The 27,952-nt window shown below is 39.4% G+C and overlaps 2 protein-coding genes across 3 annotated transcripts in view; both read left to right on the top strand.

Annotated features, from left to right (window-relative positions):
- LOC149145070 (ENHANCED DISEASE RESISTANCE protein (DUF1336)) overlaps positions 1-27,952 on the top strand; it is a 483,701-nt gene that overhangs the window by 390,427 nt on the left and 65,322 nt on the right. The gene's annotated exons all lie outside the window — the stretch shown is intronic.
- On the top strand, positions 3,246-4,194 carry LOC149145071 (uncharacterized). Its single transcript, XM_089446445.1, has 2 exons — positions 3,246-3,540; positions 3,657-4,194. The coding sequence occupies exon 2, from the start codon at positions 3,682-3,684 to the stop codon at positions 4,087-4,089; it is 408 nt and encodes a 135-aa protein (XP_089302571.1). The 5' UTR covers positions 3,246-3,540; positions 3,657-3,681; the 3' UTR covers positions 4,090-4,194.

The raw sequence follows: 27,952 nt of genomic DNA, 5'->3' as shown, positions 1-27,952 counted from the left end.
AACGACAACTTACAGAGGCCAAGAAATCTGGGAGAAAGAGGAGGGGTAGATTAGATATACTAGCAAAAGCCAGCACAAAGGTAAATCTTCATCAAGTGGATGCCACTAAGCTCTAAATTTTGTCCTTTTGCTCAAGAAGTCAGAAATAGGTCAACTTTGGTGGAGTTTGGAAAAACGCAGCAAGGACATGCTACACATTTTGTATAGTCCTTTATGCTGATGAGATGGTGCAATTTCGAGGTTTTGATTGTCTTGTGTATGAAGTTGAAAACTACATTAGGTAATTAGTTCCTATTTTTATGCAAAGTAGGTGAATAGTTCGATGCATCTAACGGATTGACTAGCTTCCTTTGAAAAATTTGATTTGACAAGTTGGGACTGATATATTTTGATATATATAATATGTAAAAAGCTAAAAAGAGGGTTTTGTTGGTCAAATTGGAGAGAAAGACACTTTGAGTGCATTGTATTTTCTGAATATTTTGCCAGTGAATGAAAGACAAATGGTGATTTGTAGGGATTCATGTGTTAGATCTTGATGGTGTTGTGCTTCTTTCTAATTGTAAGTTTGTCTCATGTTCTTACATCTCTTGAATGTATGTCTTCATGCTTGGAAGAACCAAATGTTTAACTCAGAATTCATCTAAATGATGCTCTGATTTAGTTTTACCAAGTGATCTATGTTTTCTTCTTAAAGCAACATTTAGAATTCATCTATAGTTTTGATGCTCTATGTGTTGTTTCCACCTTTCTTACACTCACTCTCCTACAACAATTTAACTCAATTCCATCACCAAGACTGCCTACCTTGCCCTTGTGGAAAAACTAGTGTTGTTAAAAGCGCGATTTGAAAAAAGCGCGCTTTTTTCCCTGAGGCGATTTAATCGCGCTTTTTATGGGTAAAAAGCGACACTTTTTTTTGGCGATTTTTTCCGAAAAAGCGCGCTTTTTTGAAAAAAGCACGCTTTTTTCGAAAAAAATCGCGCTTTTTTCGGAAAAAATCGCGTTTTTTTCGGAAAAAATCGCGCTTTTTTCTGAAAAAAGCGTGGGGGGCGGCGGCAGCGGGTTTTATAATCCGAATTTCGTTTTTTTTTTTGTTCATTTGGACTGTGGGCACGCGTAGGAGGACGAGAAGGTGTTGGAGAGAGGAGCTGGAGGGTTTGTGAGCAAATCTAAGTGCTTGTAGGACAAATTCAAGAGGAGACCACCAATTTCTCCATAAAAACGGTATGTGGACTAATTTTTTTTTTGTTTTCCTTGTTTAAAAACATTGTTTTTCATTGTTTTTGGTTGGGAAACTTCATATGGGCACCATTTTCCTTTTGTTTTCATTGTTTTTAAAGAATTTTTTGTATTTTTTCATTGATTTGGGATGGGTAAATTGGTATGACTATGGGAACCAATTTTTTTGTTTTTATTTTTTTCATTTTTTTTAAACATTGTTTATGTTTTTTCATTGTTTTTGGCATTTGCCATTTGGTTGGGTAACTTGGGTTTGGAACTTTGGATTCTGGAAATTTGTAACTTGTAATTTTGTAAATGCTAAATTGTAATCCTAAATTCCTATTTCCTAATCCTTGTTTTCCCATAGGTTTGCAAATTCAAAATTCAAAAACAAACATGCCAAGGAAATTGGATCCTTTCTGGGAATATGGTGAACCTAAAGCTCCGAATGATAGACAAAACTTGAATTGCAAGTTGTGTGGAAAGGACATACGCGGGGGGGTGTACAGGTTGAAGTTTCACCTTGCACAAATCCCTGGACATGATGTGGGGCCCTGTATAAATACAAATCCTGAACTTATCCAAAGAGCCATGAGAGCATTGGGAGAATTAGAGCACACTAGAGAGGCCAAAGAAGAACTCAAAAGGCAACTAAAAAGGTCAGCTGAAGGAAGTGGGCCAAGTGGCACTGGTTCTACTGCAGCATCAGTCAATCCGGTAGCTGCATCATCATTTTTTGTTCCTCGAACCACACCTGGTTCACAACCATCTATCGGTTCAATGCTAAAAAGAACTGAAAAAGAACAAGCTGACAGGTTGATGGCAAAATTTCTCCTCTGGAGTGATATTTCTTTCAGCATTGTAAGGAATAATCCATTTTTCCAACCTACTGTTGATGCTATTGCCAGTGTTGGTCCGGGGTACAAAATCCCTTCTTATCATGATTTCAGAGGCCGGATTCTTCAAGATGAAAAGCGTGACTGCACCCAAAGATTGGAGGATTTTAGGGCATCATGGGCACAAACAAGATGCACTGTTATGTTAGATGGTTGGACTGACCAAAAGGGGAGAACCCTTATAAACTTCTTGGTTAGTTGTCCCAAGGGGACTATGTTTATCAAATCTGTTGATGCATCTCATCAAATCAAAGATGCAAGAACTTTATGTGATTTGCTGGATGTGTTTATTTTGGAGGTGGGTGAACAACATGTTGTCCAAGTCATAACGGACAATGCTGCAAATTATGTTGCTGCTAGTAGAATGCTTATGGACAGGCATCTTACTTTATTTTGGACACCTTGTGCTGCCCATTGTATTGATTTGATGCTAGAGGACATAGGGAAAATTCCCTTTGTCAAAGATATTGTTGACTCATCAAAAAGCATCACAAAATTTATATATAATCATACATCTGTGCTTAGCTTGATGAGAAGATTCACCAACAACAAAGAGTTGTTGCGCCCTGCCATTACACGGTTTGCCACGAGTTTCATATCTCTTCAATCCCTCGTGAATTATATGTGGGATGTGAAGAGAATGTTTCTTTCAGAGGAGTGGCGTGCTATGTCAATGAGCCGCAAACCAGAAGGAGAGGCCGTATGCAGACTAGTTTCATACCAGGAAGACTTCTGGGCGGGAGTGCAGGAGGTGTGCGCCATTACTGAACCTTTGGTAAAGGTTCTTCGGTTGGTTGATGGTGAGAAGCCCGCAATGGGCTATTTGTATGAAGCCATGGACAGGGCCAAAGAAGCCATTTGGGCCTACTATGATGATAAGGGAGATGATGGGTTTCAGAAACAACTCCTTCTATGGGGAGTGATTGATGAGCTATGGAACAACACACTCCATCATCCCATTCATGCTGCTGGGCTTTTCCTGAACCCTGCATTTTCTTATGCATGTGGGTTTGATTTTGATGCTGAGATCATGGATGGATTCTTATCCTGTGTCCAGAAGATGGTGCGATCTCCAGAACAACGTATAGAGATCTCTAAACAAATTGAGACATATAAGATGGCAGGTGGCACATTTGGCTTTGAGATGGCTGTCACTGATAGGACGATTAAAATGCCAGGTATTTTTTAGTTTGTAACTTTGTTTCAAATTTCATTGTCTCTTCAAATTCCATTTTTTTCTTATGTTTATTTAAAATTTTATTTGTAATTTTGTTGTAGATGCATGGTGGAAGATGTATGGTGGCAGAGTACCCCTTTTGCAAAAGCTTGCCGTACGCATCCTCAGCCAAACATGCAGCTTCTCAGGATGTGAGCGCAACTGGAGTGTATTTGAAAAAATACACAACAAGAAGCGCAACAGGTTAACACTTAAACATTTAAAATATTGCAAATTTCCAAATAAATTTTTGAATTCATTAAACAATATTTTTTTTTATAATATTAATTATTAATTATTATTTCATGATCTTTGTACAGGTTGGAGTCCCAGTGACTTAATGACATGGTCTACGTCTACTACAATCTTCGATTGTGGGTGAGGCAACTTGAGAGGACACCTGATGTGGATGCCATCTCATTGGATGGGATTGACACCACTACTGCATGGAGGGTTGAGGCCGAGAGGCCTCTCATGGATTCTGCTGATGATTGGTTAGTGCAGGATGTAGTGGAGGGGGAGGAGGAGGAGGAGCAGGAGCAGGAGGAGGAGTTGACACCGCCTACCCGGTCTACCACTACCACCAGTAGAGGACGTGGTCTACCTCCTGTAGCTCATACTTCTAGTTCTTCAGCTTCTAGAGCACATCAGACTCCACTGCCATTTCCACCAGCACAGGCACCAGCATCTACATCTAGAGGGAAAGAGAAAGCTGTGACATTTTCTCGCAAGAGGGGCAGAGGAAATCAATAGGATTAGACTTTCATTTTATTGTATATGAGTCTATGACATTATGACATGATGAGATACATTATCATATTTTTTGTTGATATTTTGAGGCTGAGCTAGGACTCAGGAGTCAGGACTTACTATTCAGGACATGATTCAATGTTATGTGTGATTTTAGCGCTAGAAATGATATTAAACATCTTATATATTAGTTTTCTTATCATATTTATGTGTCAATGTATTTATTTTATGTTGTAGATGGTTTAGATATTAAAAAAATTGGAAAAAATGAAAAAAATGAATATTTTTGTACCAAACGCTTTTTTCCGCTTTTTTCCCGATTTTTCCGATTTTTTCCGCTTCATTCCCGGCGCCGATTTAATTCCGCTCGCGCTTTTCACAACATTGGGAAAAACCTTTCTCTCTTCATCTTATCATTGGGCAAATAATCAATTTGACATGACTCCATGCCCAATGTATCTGTCTCTTTTCTTACCAGCAAACCTTTGAAAATCAGACCTTATTGAGCATTATACCTAGCCTAATATCAGATTAGTTGAGCAACCTAAGTGAGAGAGCCCTCTGCAAGGCTAGATGGGCTAGATTCTAGCCTAAAAGCTGTTTTGTGGTTACCTCTGAAATTTCTCTCCTCAACCTAGGAAATTTATGGAGTGCTAACATAAACAATTACTTAAAAGATGAAACTTCCTCCAACCGCAATTCTAGTTAAGCAATTGTAGATAGAACATACACCATATAAACCATATGAAAAATAGAAGATAGCCAAGAACACAATGAGACATAGAGAATTTAGGTCCAACAACTATGGCAAAACCCACAAGGGGAAAACCCATCCAGATTCTTCTTCTATTAGAAATCAATTTTTCAATAGAGAAACATAATACATTGAGAGAATGAAGAAGTTCAACCAAATTTGAAGAAGACCTCTAATGGAAATAGCTGATGCAAACACTAAATCACTTTAGCTCACCGAGTTCTACTTTTACTCTCCAAGTCCCTGTCTCATTTTCTCAATTCTTCTCTAGTCTCTCCAACCCTCTCTTTCACAAGTTTGAATTCTCCTTTCATAATGCATGAGTGACAAAGAGTGAAGATCACACACACACACACACACACACACACACACACACACACACACAGGAAGAGCAAGAAGTTCGAGTCATCAAGGAGGAGTAACCCACATGCCTTGAAGGAGAGTTACATATGCCATTTAGGGAGGGTATGCATGCCTTTGTAACTCATGCCATAAAGGAGGTACACTTTCCTTTGTAACTTATTCCATAAAGAGGAGTACGCATGCCTTGAAGGAGAGAGTGTAACATATGCATTGAAGAGTGCGTAAGGTGAATTGTTTATGACGAGTCTTAATGCATGTAAGAGGAATGCTATGTCGAGTCTTTAATGTGCGTAAGAGAGTGTAAGAGGAGTGCAATGAATCCATTAAGAGAGAGAGGGGTACGAATGCCATCGAGGAGAGAGAGAGGTGTGAAGTGGCATGATTGAGTGCCAAGTAAGAAAGGTGACATGTAATTCCCTTTTAATAATAATATTATAGTATCATAAGGATAATAATAATAATGAGTGATAATATTGATGATTGAGTAAAAATTGAGCAAGTAAGATTGATTAAGGATAAGATAAGTGATTTTAAATTATCTATACTTGATTACCAATTGAAGAAAGGTGATTTTCTAGTTCTTGGAAGTCATGCTTGAAATGATAGACATGATTTATTATTTTTAGAAAGTCACTCTAGAATAGTCAAAAATGAGATTTTATTCAAGGAAATTCATCCCCTTCGCTGCCAATTTTCAACATCTCTCTCGGTCAAGATCAATCTCCTAGACCAATTATAGGTCTCACGGTCCACAACCTAAGGGAGAGATCACCAATCTCATCTTAAGGAAAGATACATAGCATCCATCTCAAATCATCTCCCCAACCAAGAGGTCTCAAAAAACACAGCCCAAGGGAGGAATCAAGAATACATCACCCGAACCACAAGGTCTCACAACAAACAGCTTAGAGGAGGAATAAACAATACATCTCCGAGACCACAAGTTCTCACGACACACAACCTACAAAAGGAATAAACAATACATCTCCCAGACCACAAGGTTCAACGACACACAACGTATAGGTGGAATCAACAATACATCTCCCGCAACATAAGGTCTTATGACACACAACCTACAGGAGCAATCAACAATACATCTCGCGGACCACGAGGTCTCACGACACACAACCTATAGGAGGAATCAACAATACATCTTCCAGACCACAAGGTCTCACGACACACAACCTACAAGAGATGGTCCATAATATGATGCTATGTAATGCTCCCTCTTCAAGGGGATTCTCAGTCATCCCCGTTTCTTATGTTAGGAACCATTTCAACATTAGAAATGTAGCCATGGTGGATCTTAGTACTTTAGTTTTTAATAAACATTTCAACAACAAAAGACATTCAATTGTTTATTCAGCTTCAACCAGAGCTTCTCTCATAAGCAAACATCATCAACTATCAACAGACAATAATAGACTTCAGCATCGGCTTCTCTTAGAAGCAATCATCGACAACCATAGTAGAGTCCAATAATAAGTGGCTTCTCATAGAAGTGAATATTAGTAACCATAGTTGAATCCAGCGTATAATAAGTGACATTTTATAATCATAGTCGAATTCAACAGATAATAAATGGTTTCTCACAGAAGCAGGCATCAACAACCATAGTAGAGTCAAACACACCATAATTGAATCCAAATAATAAATGGATTCTCACAGAAGTAGGCATCAACAACCATAGTAGAATCCAACAAACCATAATCGAATCCAACATATAATAAATGTGCTTCAACGGAAATAAACATCATCAAATAGATGAATGAACCAATCAGAGAATAAGTTAATATCAGAGTCTTGCAACTTCTTCAGATCATTCATTAGGGAGATGTCGATGGGCTTGCAGTCCATTGTGCCAAGGATATCATCAGGTCCATGCCTCAAAAGAAACTCCCTCTTACACAGAACTCTTATACATAGAAGAAGAGTCACGGGATCATCTTTAACATATCTAGATCAACATCATGTTGGAAAATGTAACTAGGTTCGGTCTTCATTAATGTATTTGAGTCATCATGTAATGTACTTGTCAAATGAATAAAGAAAATATTTTTTATTATTGTATCAATGACTTATTAAAGCACGAGCTTCATGCTTAGGTCATCATTTTATTAGTGAAAGTCCCCACTGTGGACTCCTAGGATTAATATTGAGTCAATAGAGTCATTGGACATTTAAAGAGACCCTTCTTGGGCTTTTGAATCATGTAAAAAGTTTTATTACCTCCACACCAAGTCAACTCAGAAGAGATCAAGTTGGCCTAAGGACGCCAATTTGACCTCACTTGGAGCCTATAAATAGAAGAAAGTTGAATTCATTTGGAGCATCTCATCTCAAGCTAGTTCGATATCTCTAAGGAAGCTGGAGAAGTGCGGAGTGGGTAAAAGGAAATTAAAGGAAGTGTGAGTTAGGTCAAGTGTAAGGAGAAGAAGAAAATCAAAATTTTGGAGCTACTCTCTCTCCATTTCGTGCGCTAATTTGGGAGATCAAAGTATTCCAAGTATTGCGACTGCTAGTTGCTTCTTGATGCCATAAGTTGCTGCATAATCGAAGTTGCTGGGGTGGAAGTGTTGCTGCAAAGGGTCGAAGATCTGGAAGGCTGACGTGGTGTGGAGAGAAGGTTTGGTCTTTGTCTAGGTTGAAGAGTCTCAAAGAATACTATTGAAGGAAGAAATTCTTCACTGGGTTTTCCCCTCAAGTGGGGTTTTGCCTTGGCATATTGGCTACATCTTGTGTCTCTTGTTTTGTGATCTTCATACACACATAATATGGTAATTGCTTGATGAAAGATAAGATAATAAAGAAGTAAAAGAAGCCAACATAACTCACAAGTAATTATCAAGAAAGAGGAATCAAACCCTAATCTAATTGCATTGATTTCTCAACATGGTATCAGAGCTAAGGTCAGGAAAAGTTGAAGATCACTTTGTTGGCATGGATTCTCCCTCTTTGATAAACTACATGAATATGGGTATCAACATTGCTAGAAGCTGGATCAAGAAGTTCATCTACTACTTATTCAACAGGGTCAAAAGTCAAGGATTCCTCGCTGCTCTTACAGGGTCTCTTAGTGATGACAATGCATAGATCATTGATAGTTGAGCATCAAGACACATGATAGTTAAAAGTAAACAACTTCATACACTATCAAAGGAGGCATCTTCTCATGCAGTGGAATTGGGTGACAACAAAAGCTATGTTGTTAGAGGCATGGAATCAACATCATTGAAGCTAGAAAATGGATCAAAGCTGCACCTCAACAACATACTGTATGTTCCAGGTTTGAAAAAGAATTTGCTTTCTATTTCATGTTTAGAAGATAAGGGGGATATAGTTGCTTTTGTTGATGGAAAACTATTGGCTTGAGGAACAGACTCTAGCATTGATAAAGCTAGGGTTATTGGAGTTCATGAAGGAAGCCTTTATAAAGTCATTACACCGCCTCTTCAAGCTTTGGTTCATATGGAAACCAATCCCATTGAGCTATGACATAGGACGAATGGTCATCTACATTATAAGGTCATCCCTACTCTTAGTCAATTGGTTCATGACATTCCCAATATGAAGTTAGATCATGAAGGTGTGTGCAAGGGATGCTCTTTGGGAAAGCATACAAGAAAGGGTTATTGGAGTTCATGGAGGAAGCCTTTATAAAGTCATTACACCGCCTCCTCAAGCTTTGGTTCATATGGACATCAATCCCATTGAGCTATGACATGACGAATGGTCATCTACATTATAAGGTCATCCCTACTCTTAGTCAATTGGTTCATGGCATTCCCAATATGAAGTTAGATCATGAAGGTGTGTGCAAGGGATGCTCTTTGGGAAAACATACAAGAAAGCCATTTCCATATAGTGAAACTAGGTCTAAAGAAATATTAGACCTCATTCATTCTGATATGCGTGGGCCCATGTTTGACAAATCACTTGGAGGTCATCTCTACTATTTGACATTCATTGATGACCATTCTAGAAAGACATGGCTCTACCTTCTCAAAACAAAAGATGAAGTATTTGATAAGTTCAAGGGGTTTAGGTCCGAAGTGGAAACCCTAACCGAAAGAAAGATAAAAACTCTAAGGTCCAACAATGGTGGGGAATACACTTCTAAGGAATTGATTGTATATTGCAAGGAAGCATGGATTAAGAGGGAGCTCATTGTTCCCTATTATCCTAAACAAAATGGAGTGGCCCAAAGGAAGAATAGGTCAATTGAAGAAGGCATTTGAAAAATGCTCCTTGATCAAGACCTACCAAAATTCGTATGGGGAGAAGCAACAATGACAACAATGTACATTCAAAATAGAAGTCCTCATAGAAGTCTTAGTAATATAACACCCGAAGAAGTATTCATAGAAAAGAAGCCAAGTGTGGATCACTTCCGAATCTTTAGAAGTCCAACATACATCCATGTTCTAGAGGACAAGCGAAAGAAGTTGGATTCTACAAGTATCAAAGGAATATTAGTTGGATATAGTCTCTCCTCAAAAGCATATAGAATCTACATTAAGGAAGGAAGACATATCGAAGTAAGCAGGGATGCCATATTCGATGAGTCATCATGTAATGTACTTGTCAAAAGAATAAATAAAATAATTTTTATTATTGTATCAATGAGTTATTAAAGCATGGGTTTCATGCTTGGGTCATCATTATATTAGTCAAACTCCCCATTGTGGACACCTAGGATTAATATTGAGTCAAAAGAGTCATTTTACATTTAAAGAGACCCTTCTTAGGCTTTTGAATCATGTGAAAATATTTATTATTGAGTCAAATGTAATTTATGTAACCTTCGCACCAAGTCAGCCTAGAAGAGATCAAGTAAGCATAAGGAAACCAATTCGACCTCACTTGGAGCCTATAAATAAAAGGAAATCGAATTCATTTGGAGGATCTCATCTCAAGCTAATTCGATATCTCTAAGGAAGCTAGAGAAGTGTGAAGTGGGTAAAAGGTAGCTAAAGGAAGTGCGAGTTGGATCAAGTGTAAGGAGAAGAAGAAAATTGAAATTTTGGGGCTACTCTCTCTCTGTTTCGTGCCCTAGTTTGGGAGATCGAAGTCTTCCAAGTATTATTGTTGCCAGTTGCTGCCTGATGCCGTAAGTTGCTTGCATGGTCAAAGTTGTTGGGTGGAAGTGCTGTTGCAAAAGGGTCAAAGATCTAGAATTCTGACTTGGTGTAGAGGGAAGGTTTGGTCTTTGTCTAGGTTGAAGAGTCTCAAAGAATACTATTGAAGGAAGAGAATTTTTGACTGGGTTTTCCCCTCGACGGGTGTTTTGCCTTGGCATAGTGCCGACATCTTGTGTCTCTTGTTTTGTGATCTTCATACACACATAATATGGTAATTTCTTTGATGAAAGATAAGATAATAAACTTAGTAAAAGTAGGCAACCTAACTCACAAGTAATTATCAAGAAAGAGGAATCAAACCCTAATCTACTTGCATTGATTTCCCAATGCATTGGTCTTAAAAAATTCTAATCATCTTAATAGAAACGTGCTTCAATTAGGCTAATCTTTTCTGCTCCCTTTGAGTACAGACCCCATCATTGTTCATCCACTATTTCCAATGATTTTCCCACAGCTTGGCAGTCTTCATTATGTGCGTGCAATCCTCACAATGAAGCTATGGAAGAACAAGAACAACCAAGGAAGTTAAGAGACACATAATGAAACAATCAAGATAATACTTATCTTCTGAGAGTGCCATTCAATCTCATCACATCATCAAGGAGTCCATACCATCATCAAAGAGTTGATTGATAAAAATTCTACATTATCAAGGAGTCCACATCATCAAGGAATCCACATCATTATTAAGGAGTTCTCATTATCGACAAAGAGTTCATGGAATCCAAGTCATCAAGAGGTCCATATCATCATCATCATCAGCATCAAGGAGTATACATCATCAACGAATCATCATCAAGGAGTCTACATTATCTTCGAGTCCATATCTTCATCATCTTCAAGCAGTCTACATTCGTTAAGGAATCAATATCATCATCATCGTATCATCACGAAGTCCATGTCATCATCAAGAAGACCATATCATGGTTAAGAAGTTCACCTTGTCCATATCATCGAAGAGTCCACATAAGTAGTACATATTATCTATATTATAAGAGAGTCCATATCCTTATTGAGAAATTCATTCAAGGAGTCCAATTCGCATCATCATCAAGGAGTCCTAAATGAGGATTCATCATTATTAAAGATTCCTTGTCAATATCATCATCAAAGAGTTTCATGTCATCAAGGAGTCCATCCTTCACATCATTAGGAGTTTGTATCATCAAGGAGTTCATCATGAAGAAGTTCATCGTTAATGAGTCCATATCATCAAGGAGTCCACATCAACATCTAGTCAAAATCATTATCATCAATATCATCAACAAGGAGTTAGGGATCAATATCATCAACAAGGAGTTAGGGTTTCTTTTTCTCAAGAAAACATAATTAGCTCTAGAATTTGGTCCATTTTCATCTCCAAACCTTACCTAGGGTGTATGAACCATAAACAATCAAAGTTAGTAATGATTAAAACAATAAATGAAATATAAGATACTTATCTTTTGAGCTCATGACAACTCCCTCTTGATCTTCAATTTATTGGATCCAACCTCCTAATCAACCTTAACAAGATGTCAAAATTTCTAGGAGCAAGGGTTCCTTCCTAAAAGTGGAAGCAATTAATCACAACTTTCTTTTCTCAACCCTAATGAGTTGAAAGGGTTATCAATAAATCATCTAGGGTTTTTGCGTTTAACCCTAATTTCCCAAGTTCAATATTCTTGCTATCAAACCTATATGGATTAGACCTTAGTCAAATCAGTGTAAAAAATCAGATGATACTTATCCTTGCAATCTTCAATAATTTCATCTTTTCCATCAACGCCAAACGTAGGGTATTACGACCTTCAAGGTTTCTCTTGTTCAAACCCTTTATATGAGATCCTAGAAATGTTCTAGACTTTTAAACCCTAGATATAACAAATATATCAAGTCTCAATATCCTTTGCAACAAGAGACAACAAAAACAACATTGCCTTTAATAAAAAAATTGTTTACTCATTCATGCCAGCGTTTACTGGACTTGAAGAGAGATGAGAAGCATTTGGCTGACCTTTTTGAAATCTCATAACATAGATCTACTATTCCTCAGACTTGTCAAAAAGTACATGATAATGTCTTTCACAACATATCTCAATTTCAAATCTTCAGACTTTTATTTGATCAGGTCAGCTCGTTTGAAGTGAAAGTCGACCTTCTTTTATATATATATATATATATGAAGAATTAAAAAATGACAGTTATGAACTCACAAAAGCTTGGTCCTTAAGCTTGACAATGACATTTATCCACGATTTATTTTGACTTCTTCTCAGACTATTCCTTAATAACCAGGCTATCACAAAACTCATAGAAGGATATCAACCTCAGTAAATGGATTTATATCTCTGATAATAATAATGTTGTAGCTCAAAGAAAATACCTTGAATGTCAGATTTCTAGCAAGGCTTGACACTTTCATTTCGCACTTTTACTATATGTGTCAACCATCTTCAACGTCATGATTGCCCACTAAAGCTACTTCAGGAAGTCATCACTAGAACATACTCAGATGAGAATCCAATCCACAGATTATGCCAGTCCACTTAGAGCTCAGAGAATTTGAGCTTCCAAGTGCATAAGGGCTTTTCATCTTCCTTCACCCTAGATTACCACAGAGCACAATGAGAGATGGAATGGATACTTGTTAAGTCCTTGATTGATTCTTCTTTAGTACTTCATATGGCTGATTAGACTTGAAAGGTGAGGATTGATCATAGCACAAGATAATAACAAATCTTAGACTTTACCATAGGCATTAAGCTTTGATCAATAAATGCAACGAAAGGACATAGCTTTAGATCAATTGTTGCTATGAAGAACATCTACCACAAATCGAACCACATTAGGGATGTAACTTAGAACTATAGTTCTTTGTCTCTATATCTTGGATTCTAGTAATTCGGATCATAGATTCATCACAAAGACTTGGACTAGAATCTCAGATAGCCATAGTATTATTAGATCACAGAAGACTTCTAATCTTAAAGCATGTTAGATGAATTGGTCTTAGAAATTTGTAACAAGAAGAGGGCACTCATCCATGTCTTAGGACAATTTGCTCGGAGAGGACTTCGGACTTGTATATGTCACAAGAGAAGAACTTGCATATAAAACATAGACTATCAGCCTCCTTAGGAAAGAAATCGACCCATTAAGGAAACTTTGGCTCTCCCTTGATGGCACAGAGGCTCATATGAAGTACCGCATCAACTTCTCTTGTTAAAGACAACGACACCTCTTCTTATTATAGGCTAGAATAATCTTAGTCCCGTGATTTATTACTTCAATCCATAGTTCGAACCTCTATCCACTACCTCAAGAAAAAAACCACATTTCTCCTTTGCTCCACTATAGATGAGCTTAGTCCTACAGGTGAGCTCGACCTAAGGTTTTCTTAGAAAATCTTAGTCACAACATAACTTTGTTTGTTGTGATCATACCTTTGTTGGCATTTGTATCAATCACCCTAGACTTGGAGAGAACTCGATTTGTAATAGATCTTTTCTATCCAAGGTAAGGGACTCGACCCTGATTGTTACAACCTGTAATACTTGACCCTGTCATAATCCTTATCATAGAAAACTAGCCCAAAATCCATACCATAAACTCGTCCAACATCAATACCAACTCGGCCTCAGAAAAAAATAGACATGAAACTTCATATAGGATTGATTAAGATGCTCCTCATCCCAATTGCTCTTCAATATCCAACACTGATACCATGTTGCTTTTCTAGGTCATGTTCTAGAATTAATTTTTTCTTTACCTAATAACAGTTGAGAAATCTAGGGCATCGAGATTAAGTGATTTTTCTTCTATTAGTACCTGCTTGTGAGTGCTTTTTACTTCTTAGATTAGGATCTTCTTTTACTTAGATTATTAATGTTCTTCTTCATCAAACAATTACCAATGCATAAATCATAAAGAGACAAGAGACACAGAATGTAGGCTATCAACCACGGCCAAAACCTCTCCCACTTGATAGGAAAACCCGAACAAATTCTTCTTCTTATAGGGATTCCAATTGACTAATACCAAGACCAAGATCAAGACCGTTGACCTATTTGTCGCTCCAAGGCCAAGACACAAAGCTTCTTTGATGAATTCCTTCTTCCCTAAGTTAACGATAGTCAACCCTCTTGCTTCTTCCTTGTTCTCGGCTATTATTCAACCTTGGCTTCCTCCTGCTTTAGACCTGCACTTTATTTCGGCCCTAGTTGCAGCACATATGGTGATCTAACCTCTTCATCTCCTTGGACTTGAAGGCTTTCTTCTTCAACTCGGATTCTTGAATATTCCTTGATTAGGCCTTTACTACAGTAACAAGATCTTCGACCCTTTTCTGCAGCAGTAACCCTCTTCTTTCCTTGCACATGTGAGTGGAGATCAGCCCTAAAATAGTCCCAAACAGATCTTCTTCTAGTTTTCCTCCTTCACTTGGATAGAGAGACTTCTTATGAGATCTTCACACTCCTTTTCTGCCTCAGACCTTGATCGAATTGTAGACTTGATGACCACCGAAATCCTTGCTTTGAAATGAGGCCCAACTGCCTATTTATAGTGGTTTGCTAGTGATAATAAGCCGACATGAGAGAGGGTGAGACGACATGTGCTTTGGTGAAGATCTTTTATTTTATTTTGTAGCGACATGAGGAAGATACTTTTGGTTGGCCATGGAAGGATTTTAGACTCTTTCATTGACTCATATACAAATGTAACATGCCCAGGACGGGTCCTTTATACATCACTTTGACTTTTATGACTATATGAAAAAATCTAAAGGCTCACAATTAGAGCCATTTACTAAAAATAAAATTCTTTTCTTATGAAACCCATGAGACAAGCATTACAATAATTTTATTTTTCTTCCTTTCATCAATTACATAAAATCACAATTACACGTCATTATGAAGACCAAACCTAGTTACACTTTTCAACACTCCCTCTTAACTAGGGAGGTATTCATAATGGTACTTGGTCATTCTCAATCTGAAGAATTCACATAAGAAGAGTCAAATTGGTAACCCATCTGTTTAGCATCATATCGACCAGCATTGTCACATAGCAGGCCTTGACTAACAACTCTATCTCTCCACCTGATCTGAGCACAATGCTGGCGAGAGCAATGATGTATAGACACCCTCATCATTATCTCTCTCAGAACATACCCCACCTGGGTTCTGTTAGCGCTTGAGATTTCACCCTAGGCTGAGGAAGGTAAACCTTCAAGGCAACATCAAACCATTTCACCTCGTAGCTAGCCCTACGGGGTATGAGAAGGCTCTCTCCGGTCAAACTCGGTAGATCTTTCAATAGGATGAGCTGACCCAATTTGGAACACTGATATTAGGCTAGTAAACTGATAAGGGGGGTTGATTTAAAGTTTTTGGTGTTTTTGGTGGCAATTGGAGGGAGTGCGATTCAGGGTGCGGGGATTGAGCTCAGTTTTTGCAGGTGGGTCTTTGGGGCAAGGCAGGAGTTTGTGCTGATGCCTTTAGCTGAGATGGATGATCAAAGAAGAAAGAAGAGAAGCTAAAGAGGGCAAACAATGACTTTGAATCCTCTCTAGACAGTGGAAAACATAAACATTAAACAAATTTGAAAGCTGAGCATGGCAAGCATGAATTCAAACTTTATCACTTCATTTGTTTAATAAGCTGCAGTAAAGAAAGAGATGGAACACATAAACACACTTACAATTACAATAAGAGAACACACCATCAACACAATAATCCACAAGAATCCACAATGATGTCTGCAAAACCCTGGTCTTCCCTTTCCTCAAATTGCAGAGATACAAGGAAAATATACAATAGGAGCTTCTCCCTCAAGAGTCCAACCATGAAAATGAGCAAGAGAAGGCATAATATAGATGATCTAACTCCTTTCCCCACCTCTAGGGGTCGAGCTCAGCTTCCTAGGAGCAGTTTGAACTAATTCTAAACTGAGCACTAGATAATAGGCAGTCAAAACAACTTGCCTCTAAAACTTAGGTAACCCATCCATGCATTTAATATTCACTATTTACATCAAGGAAACTTCTAGAAGTGTTAAAGGAGAGTAAATGTATCCATGTGCCATGAAAATTACCCAACAATCCATCATTTACATTCATTAAGAGTCAACCAAAGTAAAAACAGTGTTTTGCAGGCCGAAATAGTCAAAATGGTGAAATTTCCCTGAGTTGTTGCGCCCCTCCCTTGGAGTGGTCGCGCACATTGGCAGCTGTGTTTGAGGGCCTTCCTGGTGTCCAAATCAAGTGCAAGATAGCTTGTTGGAAAGGTCTATGAGTCTACTTTCCAACCCCACCGGAATTTCTGAATTTGGAGTTGATTTGACCCCTCAAAAATCATTTCTCCCAAGGCAGCTTTCTGCAACTCAAACAGTGGGCAGAAAGTCAAAATTTGCATGTATTTTGAGCTTTTGGAGGCCCAAATCTCCATAAAAATTTGACCCCATGCATAGGCAAGTGTATTTTTGCATGACAATTCCAAAAATGCAAAGTTTTTCTCATTCTGAGCTGCCCCCACGAGTGGTCGCGCGCGGGGTGAGACCACTCCAACGGCCAAAACCTGTAAAATTTCACAAAAAATTCACAAATGACAAAATTTTCTCCAAATTTCTTGAAATTTGGGCTGGGAGTCCCCAATCAAGTACCATGCTCAGTCAAAGAGGCTTTGGCCAAAATTTGGAGTGGATCGGGCGTTTTCCTTCGTTTTTGTGCTTTGGCCAACCGTCCTTGGAGCACCTTCGTTCTCGCCGGTATTTTTGACTTTTCTCTCAAACCATGACACCTGTGTAAAAAGTGAAAGAGGTTTTTCTTCCTTGTCATGTTGTGGACAAAAACCTCTCTCATTTTTGCAAAATTCATCTTTGATTGCTCAGAAACAGCTTTTGAGTGAAACTTGTCCCGATGTGTGAAACAAGGGATTTTGTCGAAATGGAGCGAAATGAAGGGGATAGAGGGCTTCTAAATTCTTGGGGAAATTTTTGGGAGTGGGGAGGGATGTTAGGAAGCAGGGGAAAGTGGAATCTCAGAGATTGAGTGAGGGGAAGGGGTCGAAAAGGACAAAACACAGGCCAAACCTAGAAAATTGCCAGGTTGTAGCTAGAAACTAGGGTTTGTGCAAAAATGAGGAATTTGGCGGATCTAAGGGATGGGAAGTGTTTGATAAGGTACTTTAAGGATAGGGGAAGGTGTATGAACATCAGGAAACAAGTTTTGCCGGTGATTTGACCATCTAAGGGAAATTGCCTTCAAAACCCTAGGAGAGGGAAATGACCTTGCCTGGGCGCAACATGAAGCATGAACAAGGTGTAAAATGACTCATTAGACACTGACATGATAATGACAACCCTACGAATGATGATAAACTCAGCTGAATGGTGACATGGACTGACATTTGGGCAAACCCTAGACCTAATGCCTAATGACCAAATTTTGCTTGAAGACTCACTGAAATGACAAAATTTGACCTTGACACTTCAAAATCACTTTGTAAGAGCACATTTGATCACTGTAGGAAGGCTGGAAAGACTGACACTAACATTGGCTCCAATGGGGATGGTAGCTCCTTGGAGGTGCCAAGAACCTTAGACCTCTGGGAGAGCAGACCAGTGCCTTACAATCATTGGGCAATGGAGTCATAAACTCAAGCTGAAATGCAAGACTGAAAACTGATACAAACTAACTTAACCACAAGACTAAAAATTGACTCATAAAGGACTCATGACTCAACTAAAAACTGACTCGATACTTAAACACACTCGACCAACTGAAAATGATGCTCAAAGTGGAGCTTATTCATCAAAACCTACTCTAACAGTTTCATTCATCACCTGGTCAAGTGAAATGAAACAACCAATGTAACCAAGTAAGTGTCCCATCTGCTGTTCGGATTCTCCACAAGTGCTTGCTTATGAACAACAAAAGAGAACTATTGAAAGGCAACTCCCATGACAACTTAGGAACAGACCCATTGAATGATATGAATATTAGAATATATTAGAATATTCCTATTTAGCATTTAATGCTCATTCCTTTTCGCTGTTGCTATTTATATTCTTTTAGCAGTTTCTTTGATGAAACTGAGTGTTTCTATATTCTACATAGAAACTTGATGTTTCTATTATTGTAAATATCTCTGTATTATGATTGAGCTGTTTGCTCATTCGAAATTAATTCATTGAACATTCTTTTATGGTATCAGAGCAAGGTTAAGAGATTCTTCTTGAAACAGTAATTCTCTTTGCATCGTAATCTCTTGAGTCCTTTCTAAGGTCGAGCCCTCTGTAAGCCAGGCAGCCTTCACTGAGTCTTAGCCTCGGCTTTGCTCGCTGTGATAAAAGCTTACAGTCGTCCATCTCGATACAGAAATGGATTCTTCTCTTGCATGATCATTTTATTAAAGAAATAACTTTGTGGCGGTGACTGTTTTCATGGGAGCGGGATTTTTTTTTGCTGGTCAGTTTTGCTTGGAATCGCGGATCCGGCTATCTTCCTCTTCACCTGGCGGCTACTCGACCACACCGTGGAATTTCTCAGCATTAGTGATCCAGGTGTTCTCCTTTCAAAACTCATTTGTTTGTTTGAAAATAGGAGTTGTGGTTTGAAAAGTCGATCTGCGAGCATCTGTCATTTTTTTAACTGCTGTTAAACGCTGTCAACTTGTGGATTATGTATCCGTGGATATACATTTTGAATCCCGTGATATTCATTTGAAACCCGTGGCTCTAGATCTGAAACCCGTGGTTCATTGTAACCTGTGTATTTTGCAAACGCCGTTATATTGTCACTGTCAAACCCGTGGATCTGAAACCCGTGGATTTATAAGTCAAACCCGTGGATCTGAAACCCGTGGATTTATAAGACAAACCCGTGGATCTGAAACCCGTGGTTCATTGTAATAGCTGAGACGGAACGTGAGTCCAAGGATTTACGTAACCCGTGATTATAAAACTCATACGCGTGATATATTCTCTGTCATACGCGTGTTATAAAACCCGTGGTTCATTGTAATAGCTGAGACGGAACGTGAGTCCGAGGATTTACGTAACCCGTGTTTATAAAACTCATACGCGTGATATATTCTCTGTCATACGCGTGGTTATATTCACCTGTGGCTTTTATATATTCGTATATAAAATAGCTGAGACGGAACGTGCAGTTTTGATAACTCACGTGGTCCATTTTCAAAGCATATGACCGGTAGCTGAGACGTTTTTCTGTGGGCCATTTTGATACCTGAGACGTATATATATATCCGTGGTGTTTGCTGACAGTGGGTTACCATTCAGCAGAAGCGTGAAACTGAGACAGCACATGTGGGTCCATTTTTCAACATTTGTATTTGCTGTATTTGTGGTTCTGGTTGCCGGCAGTGTGTTACCAATCAGCGGAATTTTTTTTCTTGTGATCCTGACAGTCTTCATTACAAACTCAGACCTGTGACATCTGTTTATTGCATCAGTATACTCTTATGGTAGACCGGCATTCTCTTGTGGAAAACTGTATTCTCAGAACTGAATTAGCAGTATTACTATTGTTTTAGACAGCTGAAAGTCTGTTCTTTAAATTTTCACCAGCATAAGCAGTCAGCTACATTGTTCTTGTGTGTCATACTTTTGTATTCTCTTTGTGAAAATGGCCACACTTACCAATCTGATGTTAGAAGGAAATCAACGCTTTAATGGCAGCAACTATAACATTTGGAAACAAAGAATGTTGACCATTTTTGAGTACAGGCGTCTTGATCAACTCATTTTGGGCAAAGAGCTTCGTCCAGGTACAGCCGGGACCGATCAAGATAAATTTGATGATCGAAATCGAGAGGCTGTTATGCTTCTCAAGCTCTCTGTCGCTGATGATCAGTTACCACAGATCCCTTCTGGCAAAACAGCTGCTGAAATCTGGCAACAGTTGAAAGAGTTGCATGAGACATCTGATAAAAGCAGAGCTTTTTTTCTCAAAAATCAGTTGTTCTCCATCTTGATGGATGAACATATGTCTTTACAAGAACATCTCAACAAAATTAAAGACATTCGAGATCAGCTCGAAGCCATTGGTCGGACCATGGAGGAAGAAGATATGGTAGTCATTACTCTGAAGAGTCTACCGAAATCTTATGAACACTTCATTGAAACGCTCAACATTACCACCACAAATGTTGATCTGAAGTTTCCAGATTTATGTACCAAACTTCTGCAGCAGGATCGGTGGAAACAACAGTTTGGTAGTAGTGCTTCATCAGTGTCCTCGGAAAATGCATTTTCTGCAAAATATCAGTCCTCTCAGTCCTTTCAGCAGAAAGGCTCCTCTCAGCCTTTTGATCCTGCTAGGAAGAAAAGTGTGCAGTGTAATCACTGTCACAAGTTCGGTCACACGAAGAAAGATTGCCGACAGAGGATTGCTTCTGAACAGAGGAAACAGGGCGGGCCACATCAGACAGCAAATGTTGCAGAACATTCCGAGCAGACAGAGTCTGCCTTTTACGCCTTTATGGCTAAAAGGTCTTCAGATCATGTTCCTTCCTCTGCATGGTACATTGATTCTGGCGCATCACGTCATTTTTCTCACAGGCGTGACTGGTTTATTGACTTCTCACCTTTCAGTGATTCCGTGGTATTTGGCGGAGGTGAAAAGTACACAGTAGCTGGCAGAGGTACAGTTCAAATTCAGTCTGGTGGGCGCACACTTATATTTCTGAATGTATACTATGTTCCTGGTATGGAAATTAATCTGCTATCTGTCAGCCAGATTATGAGAAATTCGCCTCAACTTGATGTAGTGTTCAGTACCCACAAGTGCTCCATTATTGACAGGGAGTCTAGGTTAACAGTTGCTGTTGGCCTAGAAGATCATGGTTTATACAGGCTACATGACACCGGTGACTCTTCAGAAGTGGCTCTATCAGCACGTATTTCTCCTATCAGCACTCTATGGCATCAGCGATATGGGCATCTCAATATGCAGTATCTCTCTCAGCTCTCTAGGGAGGGACTTGTGTCTGGATTACCTGATATTCAGACTCAGCAGTTGGGGGTATGCAGCGCCTGTCAAGCGGGAAAGCAACATCGGTCTTCATTCAAAAATGGGGAATCTTGGCGCGCATCTAAGGTACTTCAGTTACTTCATGCTGATATTTGCGGACCTATGAATACAGCTTCTATCACTGCTTGCAAATATTTTTTACTTATTGTAGATGATTTCAGTAGAAAGATGTGGGTATATTTTTTAAAAAATAAATCTGATGTTCTTAGTACCTTTCAGAAGTTTAAAACTTTAGTGGAGAAAGAATCTGGTTGTAACATAATGACCCTTAGGACAGACAATGGGGGGGAATTTTGTTCTTCAGCGTTTGCCAACTTCTGTGATATCCATGGCATCAAACGTCAATTAACCACTCCTTACACTCCTCAGCAAAACAGTGTTGTCGAGCGTCGCAATCGCACGGTTGTTGAAATGGCTCGTTCCATGCTACAACACAGGAATGTTCCAAACAAATTCTGGGCTGAAGCAGTATTTACTGCTGTTTATCTTCTTAACAGATCACCCACTCAGGCTGTTACAGGGAAGACTCCTGAAGAGGTTTGGTCTGGCCGAAAGCCTAAGATCAGTCACCTCAAAGTTTTTGGCTCAGTTGCATATGTTTGGATTCCAGCTGCTAAGCGATCTAAGTTGGATTCCAAAAGCCAGAAACTCATGATGACAGGGTACAGTGATCATCACAAGGCCTATAGGCTGATAGATATAGCCACTGGTCGCCTTAGCTTCAGTCGGGATGTAGTATCTGATGAAGACAGAGGATTTTTTCAGTCTTCTTCTTCTAAGCAGTGTTCTGAGGATCAGTCTCACAGTGTTCTTCTTTCGGTCGGTCCACCTGATGGGAGGGATGATGTAGCATCAGTATTTGATCATACTCTATCTGAGCTTCCTCCAGAAAATAACCATCCTCTTGCGGCCCCTATTGTTCTTGAGTCTCCTCCATCTCCTCCTGATATTGGTTCCTCTACTTCTGCTATTACTTCTTCTACTCTTCGACCAAAATGGTGGGCTAAAACCATTGGTGATCTCCGGGATGATGAGCTCCTTGAAGGCAGAACTTCTAGACATAAGAGCAGACAACAGTCTACAGTCAATTTTGCTCTTATGGCTAACCTGCACAGTACTTTTGAGCCTCAAACCTATTCAGAGGCTAAGGGTACATCTGAGTGGGAACAGGCTATGGAAGCCGAATTCCAGAGTCTTCAGAAGAATCACACATGGACACTTTCTGATCTTCCTGCAGATAAAAAACCCATAGGCTGCAAATGGGTGTATAAAGTGAAATACAAAGCTGATGGAACCATAGACAAGTATAAAGCTCGGCTTGTGGCTCGAGGATTTTCACAGAAGGAAGGCATCGACTATGAGGAGACTTTTGCTCCTACAGCCAAGATGAGTACCATAAGGCTTGTTCTTGCCTTAGCAGCTCAGTTCAATTGGAAAGTTCATCAGATGGATGTAAAAAGTGCTTTCCTAAATGGTGATCTCCAAGAAGAAGTCTACATGACGCAGCCTCCAGGATTTAAGGTTGTTGGTCAAGAACAGAAAGTGTGTCGGTTAGCTAAAGCAATCTATGGATTGAAACAAGCTCCTCGGGCTTGGTACATGAAAATTGATCAGTACCTGACAGATCAGGGTTTTCAGCGGAGCCCTTCTGATGCAAACCTGTACATCAAGCATACTGGTGATGATATCTTGTTTGTGGTTGTCTATGTAGATGATCTTATCATTACTGGCAGCTCTGCACATTTGATCCATGGGATCAAACAAGATTTATGCAGAACTTTTGAGATGACAGACTTGGGGCTTCTTCATTATTGTCTGGGGGTTGAAGTTTGGCAGACTGAAAATCAGATCTTTCTCTCTCAGTCCAAGTATGCCAAAAATCTTGTGGACAGATTCAGAATGCAGGATTGCAAACCGGCCACGACTCCTATGGAACCAGGGCTCAAACTTTCAGCTCAGTCATCCTCTCCCCTTGTGGATGAAACTTTATTCAGACAATTAGTGGGCAGTCTCATCTATCTTACTGCTACCAGACCTGACATCAGTTTTGCAGTAAGCTACATTTCTCGCTTCATGTCCGCTCCTAAAGCTGATCATTGGCAAGCAGCAAAGCGTGTGCTACGATATGTGCGTGGCACTTCTGATTATGGCCTCCTATACACTCGAAGTTCCAATCCTATTCTCAGTGGTTACACTGATTCTGACTGGGTCGGTTCGGTTGATGACCGTAAATCTACAGCTGGGTATGTGTTTAATCTAGGATCCGGTGCTGTTACTTGGACTAGTAAGAAGCAACAGGCAGTGGCTCTCTCCTCAACAGAAGCCGAGTATCGGGGAGCAGTTAAGGCATCCTGTGAGGCAGTTTGGCTTCGACGTATGCTGGCAGATATGCATGTTTCTCAGACAGGGCCTACTTCTTTGTTTTGTGATAATCAGGGAGTGCTCAAACTTGCCAAGAATCCTGTCTTTCATGAACGAACAAAGCATGTGGAAACTCATTGTCACTACATTCGCCAGCTTGTTGAAGACGGCTCAGTTCAGTTGCAATATGTTCCCACAACAGAGCAGCCCACCGACATCTTCACCAAGCCTCTTGGTCCTGATAAATTTGTAAAATTCAGAGGGTCTATTCATATTGGTGTTGTAAATAGATTGAGCATTAAGGGAGGGTATTAGAATATATTAGAATATTCCTATTTAGCATTTAATGCTCATTCCTTTTAGCTGTGGCTATTTATATTCTTTTAGCAGTTTCTTTGATGAAACTGAGTGTTTCTATATTCTACATAGAACCCTGATGTTTCTATTATTGTAAATATCTCTGTATTATGATTGAGCTGTTTGCTCATTCGAAATTAATTCATTGAACATTCTTTTAATGAACTCTCTATCCGCCTCCAAAACCACTGCATAAGGATCTTGAAATGCAAGCACACTGGAACTTAGCTCATCCAATGGATTACTCCTCTTTTCCTCATACCATGCATGCAAACTTTGATCTGAGCCTTGTGACGAGACGTTTGCTAAAAATGACAAAGAAACCGGCTGCCGGATCAAATTCATATCAGCACATGTTTCAAGCTCACATGTGGTCAATGGAGAAAGACTTTGACTGCAAACCTCATCCAAAACATCAGCTATTGGGTCATGAAAAACTTGAAAAGACTGCTGCAATGTATCCATTGAAAATGTAAGACATCCTTCTAGCTGTTCATCCTTTTCTTGAGAGATTTTATGAAAATTCTGCCTTATAAACTGAAATGCTTCAAAACAAAAGGGTATAGAATCTTCCTGTATCATCAAATCATGTATTTCGGCTGCCACAGTTTCATCTGTAATCTGCCTTTCAATTTCATTTGGTAGCTGCAAATCTGATGCTACAGGCTGCTCAAGAATTTTGTCATCTGTCTCATCCTCAACATTTACACTGAGAGATTGCTGATTTGTTATAGGCTGTCCATTTAAAGATTTACTATACAACCTACCCTTCAAAAACTGAAATGATTCGAAACAAAAAGGTAGGGAACCTTCTTGTATCATTTGATCAAATATGTCAACTTCCATGCTTTCATCTGCAACTTGACAATCAAAGGCATTTGGGGACTGCAAATCTGAATATGAAAAGACTTGAACAAGGTTTTTATTGGCTCCAAGATGGTCTAGATCAAGACTTGTTGACAGCTGATTTCTAATTCCATAGAAGTTGTCTTTAATGAACTGACATGAATCAAAACAAAAAGGTAAAGATCCTTCACTTACTTCAAAATTTGCTGCACTTCCCTCGTCACTGTCATAGCTGATATGTGATGGGTGATCATTATATTTGAGCTGCTGAAAATGAACCTCTTCCTCCCACAAACTAGCTGTTGGTTTATCTACAAGATTAGCTTCTGTTTGGAGAACATAATCATCGTCATATTGATCAAACCGAGGCAAATCATCGGTATAAAACATATCATCAAGCATGCAGGTCATATCAACAGTTCTTTCTTCGCCAAGGTGATCTACAAAGCAATCATTATCAGATCTACGACAACTAGGATAAGAAACAAAATGTTTTGGATCAGCAACTTGTTCTTCAATCAGCGAGCCTTGAACATCATAAGCATTTCTTGAGGTGACCTTCTCCATCATCTTTTCCACTGCACTTACCAAAATGTCAAGCTTTACCTCTAGAGATGTTGATTCGGCCAGATCTATGTTTTTCATCTCTTCTTCCTTCATCCTTGCCCTTCGGATCAGCAGATGTGCCTCTACATTTACTGCACTGTTTTGCATCTCGTGAAGTGTTGAAATATCCTTTTCTCTCAGCTGAAACTCCATCTCCGGATTAAAGGCACCCGGATAGTGCAAGAGAGCAGATCTAGGAGTAGGCCTTATATCAGCCGACATCGAATAATAAACTTGGTTAAATCTGGCTGAAAACTATTGTACTGTCTCCCCTGGTAGTCTTTTCAGATGGTTATACTCTTCTACAATCAAGAAAAGGTTCTGCCCGATCATCCACCTATCGAGAAAAACTTTGACGAACTGCTGGAAATCTGAGATGCTTGCATCAAGCAGGGTTTTGAACCAACTCTTAACTTCAGCTTGCAAAGAAAGAGCAAAAAGCCTCATACTAACATCTTCATCATCGACTTCAAAAAGGTCAAGAAATAACTCAAAATTCTGCACATGTTGCTCAGCGTTGACATCCTTACTTTCACCATCAAACCTCGGCAAGTATAGATCATAGCTTTTGGGGAAAGCATGAAGAACCGAAGGTAAAACAAGAGGTTTATACCGATCTGGAATTTTACAAGGTGTAGGGTTACGTACAGCAGGTATAGGATCAGTCTTGGTCTCTTGGGGCTCATCAATCTGAAGATGGCCATCACAAAATTCGGAAAAAGGATCTTGATCAAGCTCAAAGGCATGCAAATCTTTGGTATTCACAATCTTCGAAGGGAAAGAATCAACTGCAGGCCGAGGATCTCTTCTCAAATACAATATGCTTTGCAAAACAGTCTTGACATTCTCGGGAAAAGAGAAGAAATAATTTACAACAAAGAACAAAATGTCCTGGATGAAATTCCAACTTGAGTACCTGATCTTGCCATATTCTCCTTTCATGTTTCTGCTGGTCGGGATCATCCTCCAGTGGAGTCTTTGGATCTGATCTTCAAAACTGATTTGGAGTCGCCAAGTGAATGATTTCAGCCTTTCAAGTGTCTGATCGCTGTTCACTATCAACAATCAGATCTGAACTTGATATATGTACTGGGGTAAAGAGTCAATGAAGCGCTACGTTCACAAGCTCACGGAGATTGACTGAAGCAGCGTTTATCTACTAACGCTGATGTAAAACATGAGCGTTTTCGAAGGCTTCTGGCGTAACTTCAGGCTCCGTCTAAGACTTATGAAACAAACTCATCAACCCACAAACAAGTTTGTTCTCCCAAGTATGGTCGCCACTATGTTAGCGCTTGAGATTTCACCCTAGGCTGAGAAAGGTAAACCTTCAAGGCAACATCAAACCATTTCACCTCGTAGCTAGCCCTACGGGGTATGAGAAGGCTCTCTCCGGTCAAACTCGGTAGATCTTTCAATAGGATGAGCTGACCCAATTTGGAACACTAATATTAGGCTAGTAAACTGATAAGGGGGGTTGATTTAAAGTTTTTGGTGTTTTTGGTGGCAATTGGAGGGAGTGCGATTCAGGGTGCAGGGATTGAGCTCAGTTTTTGCAGGTGGGTCTTTGGGGCAAGGCAGGAGTTTGTGCTGATGCCTTTAGCTGAGATGGATGATCAAAGAAGAAAGAAGAGAAGCTAAAGAGGGCAAACAATGACTTTGAATCCTCTCTAGACAGTGGAAAACATAAACATTAAACAAATTTGAAAGCTGAGCATGGCAAGCATGAATTCAAACTTTATCACTTCATTTGTTTAATAAGCTGCAGTAAAGAAAGAGATGGAACACATAAACACACTTACAATTACAATAAGAGAACACACCATCAACACAATAATCCACAAGAATCCACAATGATGTCTGCAAAACCCTGGTCTTCCCTTTCCTCAAATTGCAGAGATACAAGGAAAATATACAATAGGAGCTTCTCCCTCAAGAGTCCAACCATGAAAATGAGCAAGAGAAGGCATAATATAGATGATCTAACTCCTTTCCCCACCTCTAGGGGTCGAGCTCAGCTTCCTAGGAGCAGTTTGAACTAATTCTAAACTGAGCACTAGATAATAGGCAGTCAAAACAACTTGCCTCTAAAACTTAGGTAACCCATCCATGCATTTAATATTCACTATTTACATCAAGGAAACTTCTAGAAGTGTTAAAGGAAAGTAAATGTATCCATGTGCCATGAAAATTACCCAACAATCCATCATTTACATGCATTAAGAGTCAACCAAAGTAAAAACAGTGTTTTGCAGGCCGAAATAGTCAAAATGGTGAAATTTCCCTGAGTGGTCGCGCCCCTCCCTTGGAGTGGTCGCGCACATTGGCAGCTGTGTTTGAGGGCCTTCCTGGTGTCCAAATCAAGTGCAAGATAGCTTGTTGGAAAGGTCTATGAGTCTACTT

The sequence above is a fragment of the Pinus tabuliformis genome, chromosome X, assembly GCF_031772625.1.
Source record: "Pinus tabuliformis cultivar Carrire ecotype Pingquan chromosome X, CPIR1, whole genome shotgun sequence".
Lineage (NCBI taxonomy): Eukaryota > Viridiplantae > Streptophyta > Pinopsida > Pinales > Pinaceae > Pinus > Pinus tabuliformis.
The sequence above is the reverse complement of the archived record's forward strand: the minus strand, read 5'-3'. Positions and strand labels throughout refer to the sequence as shown.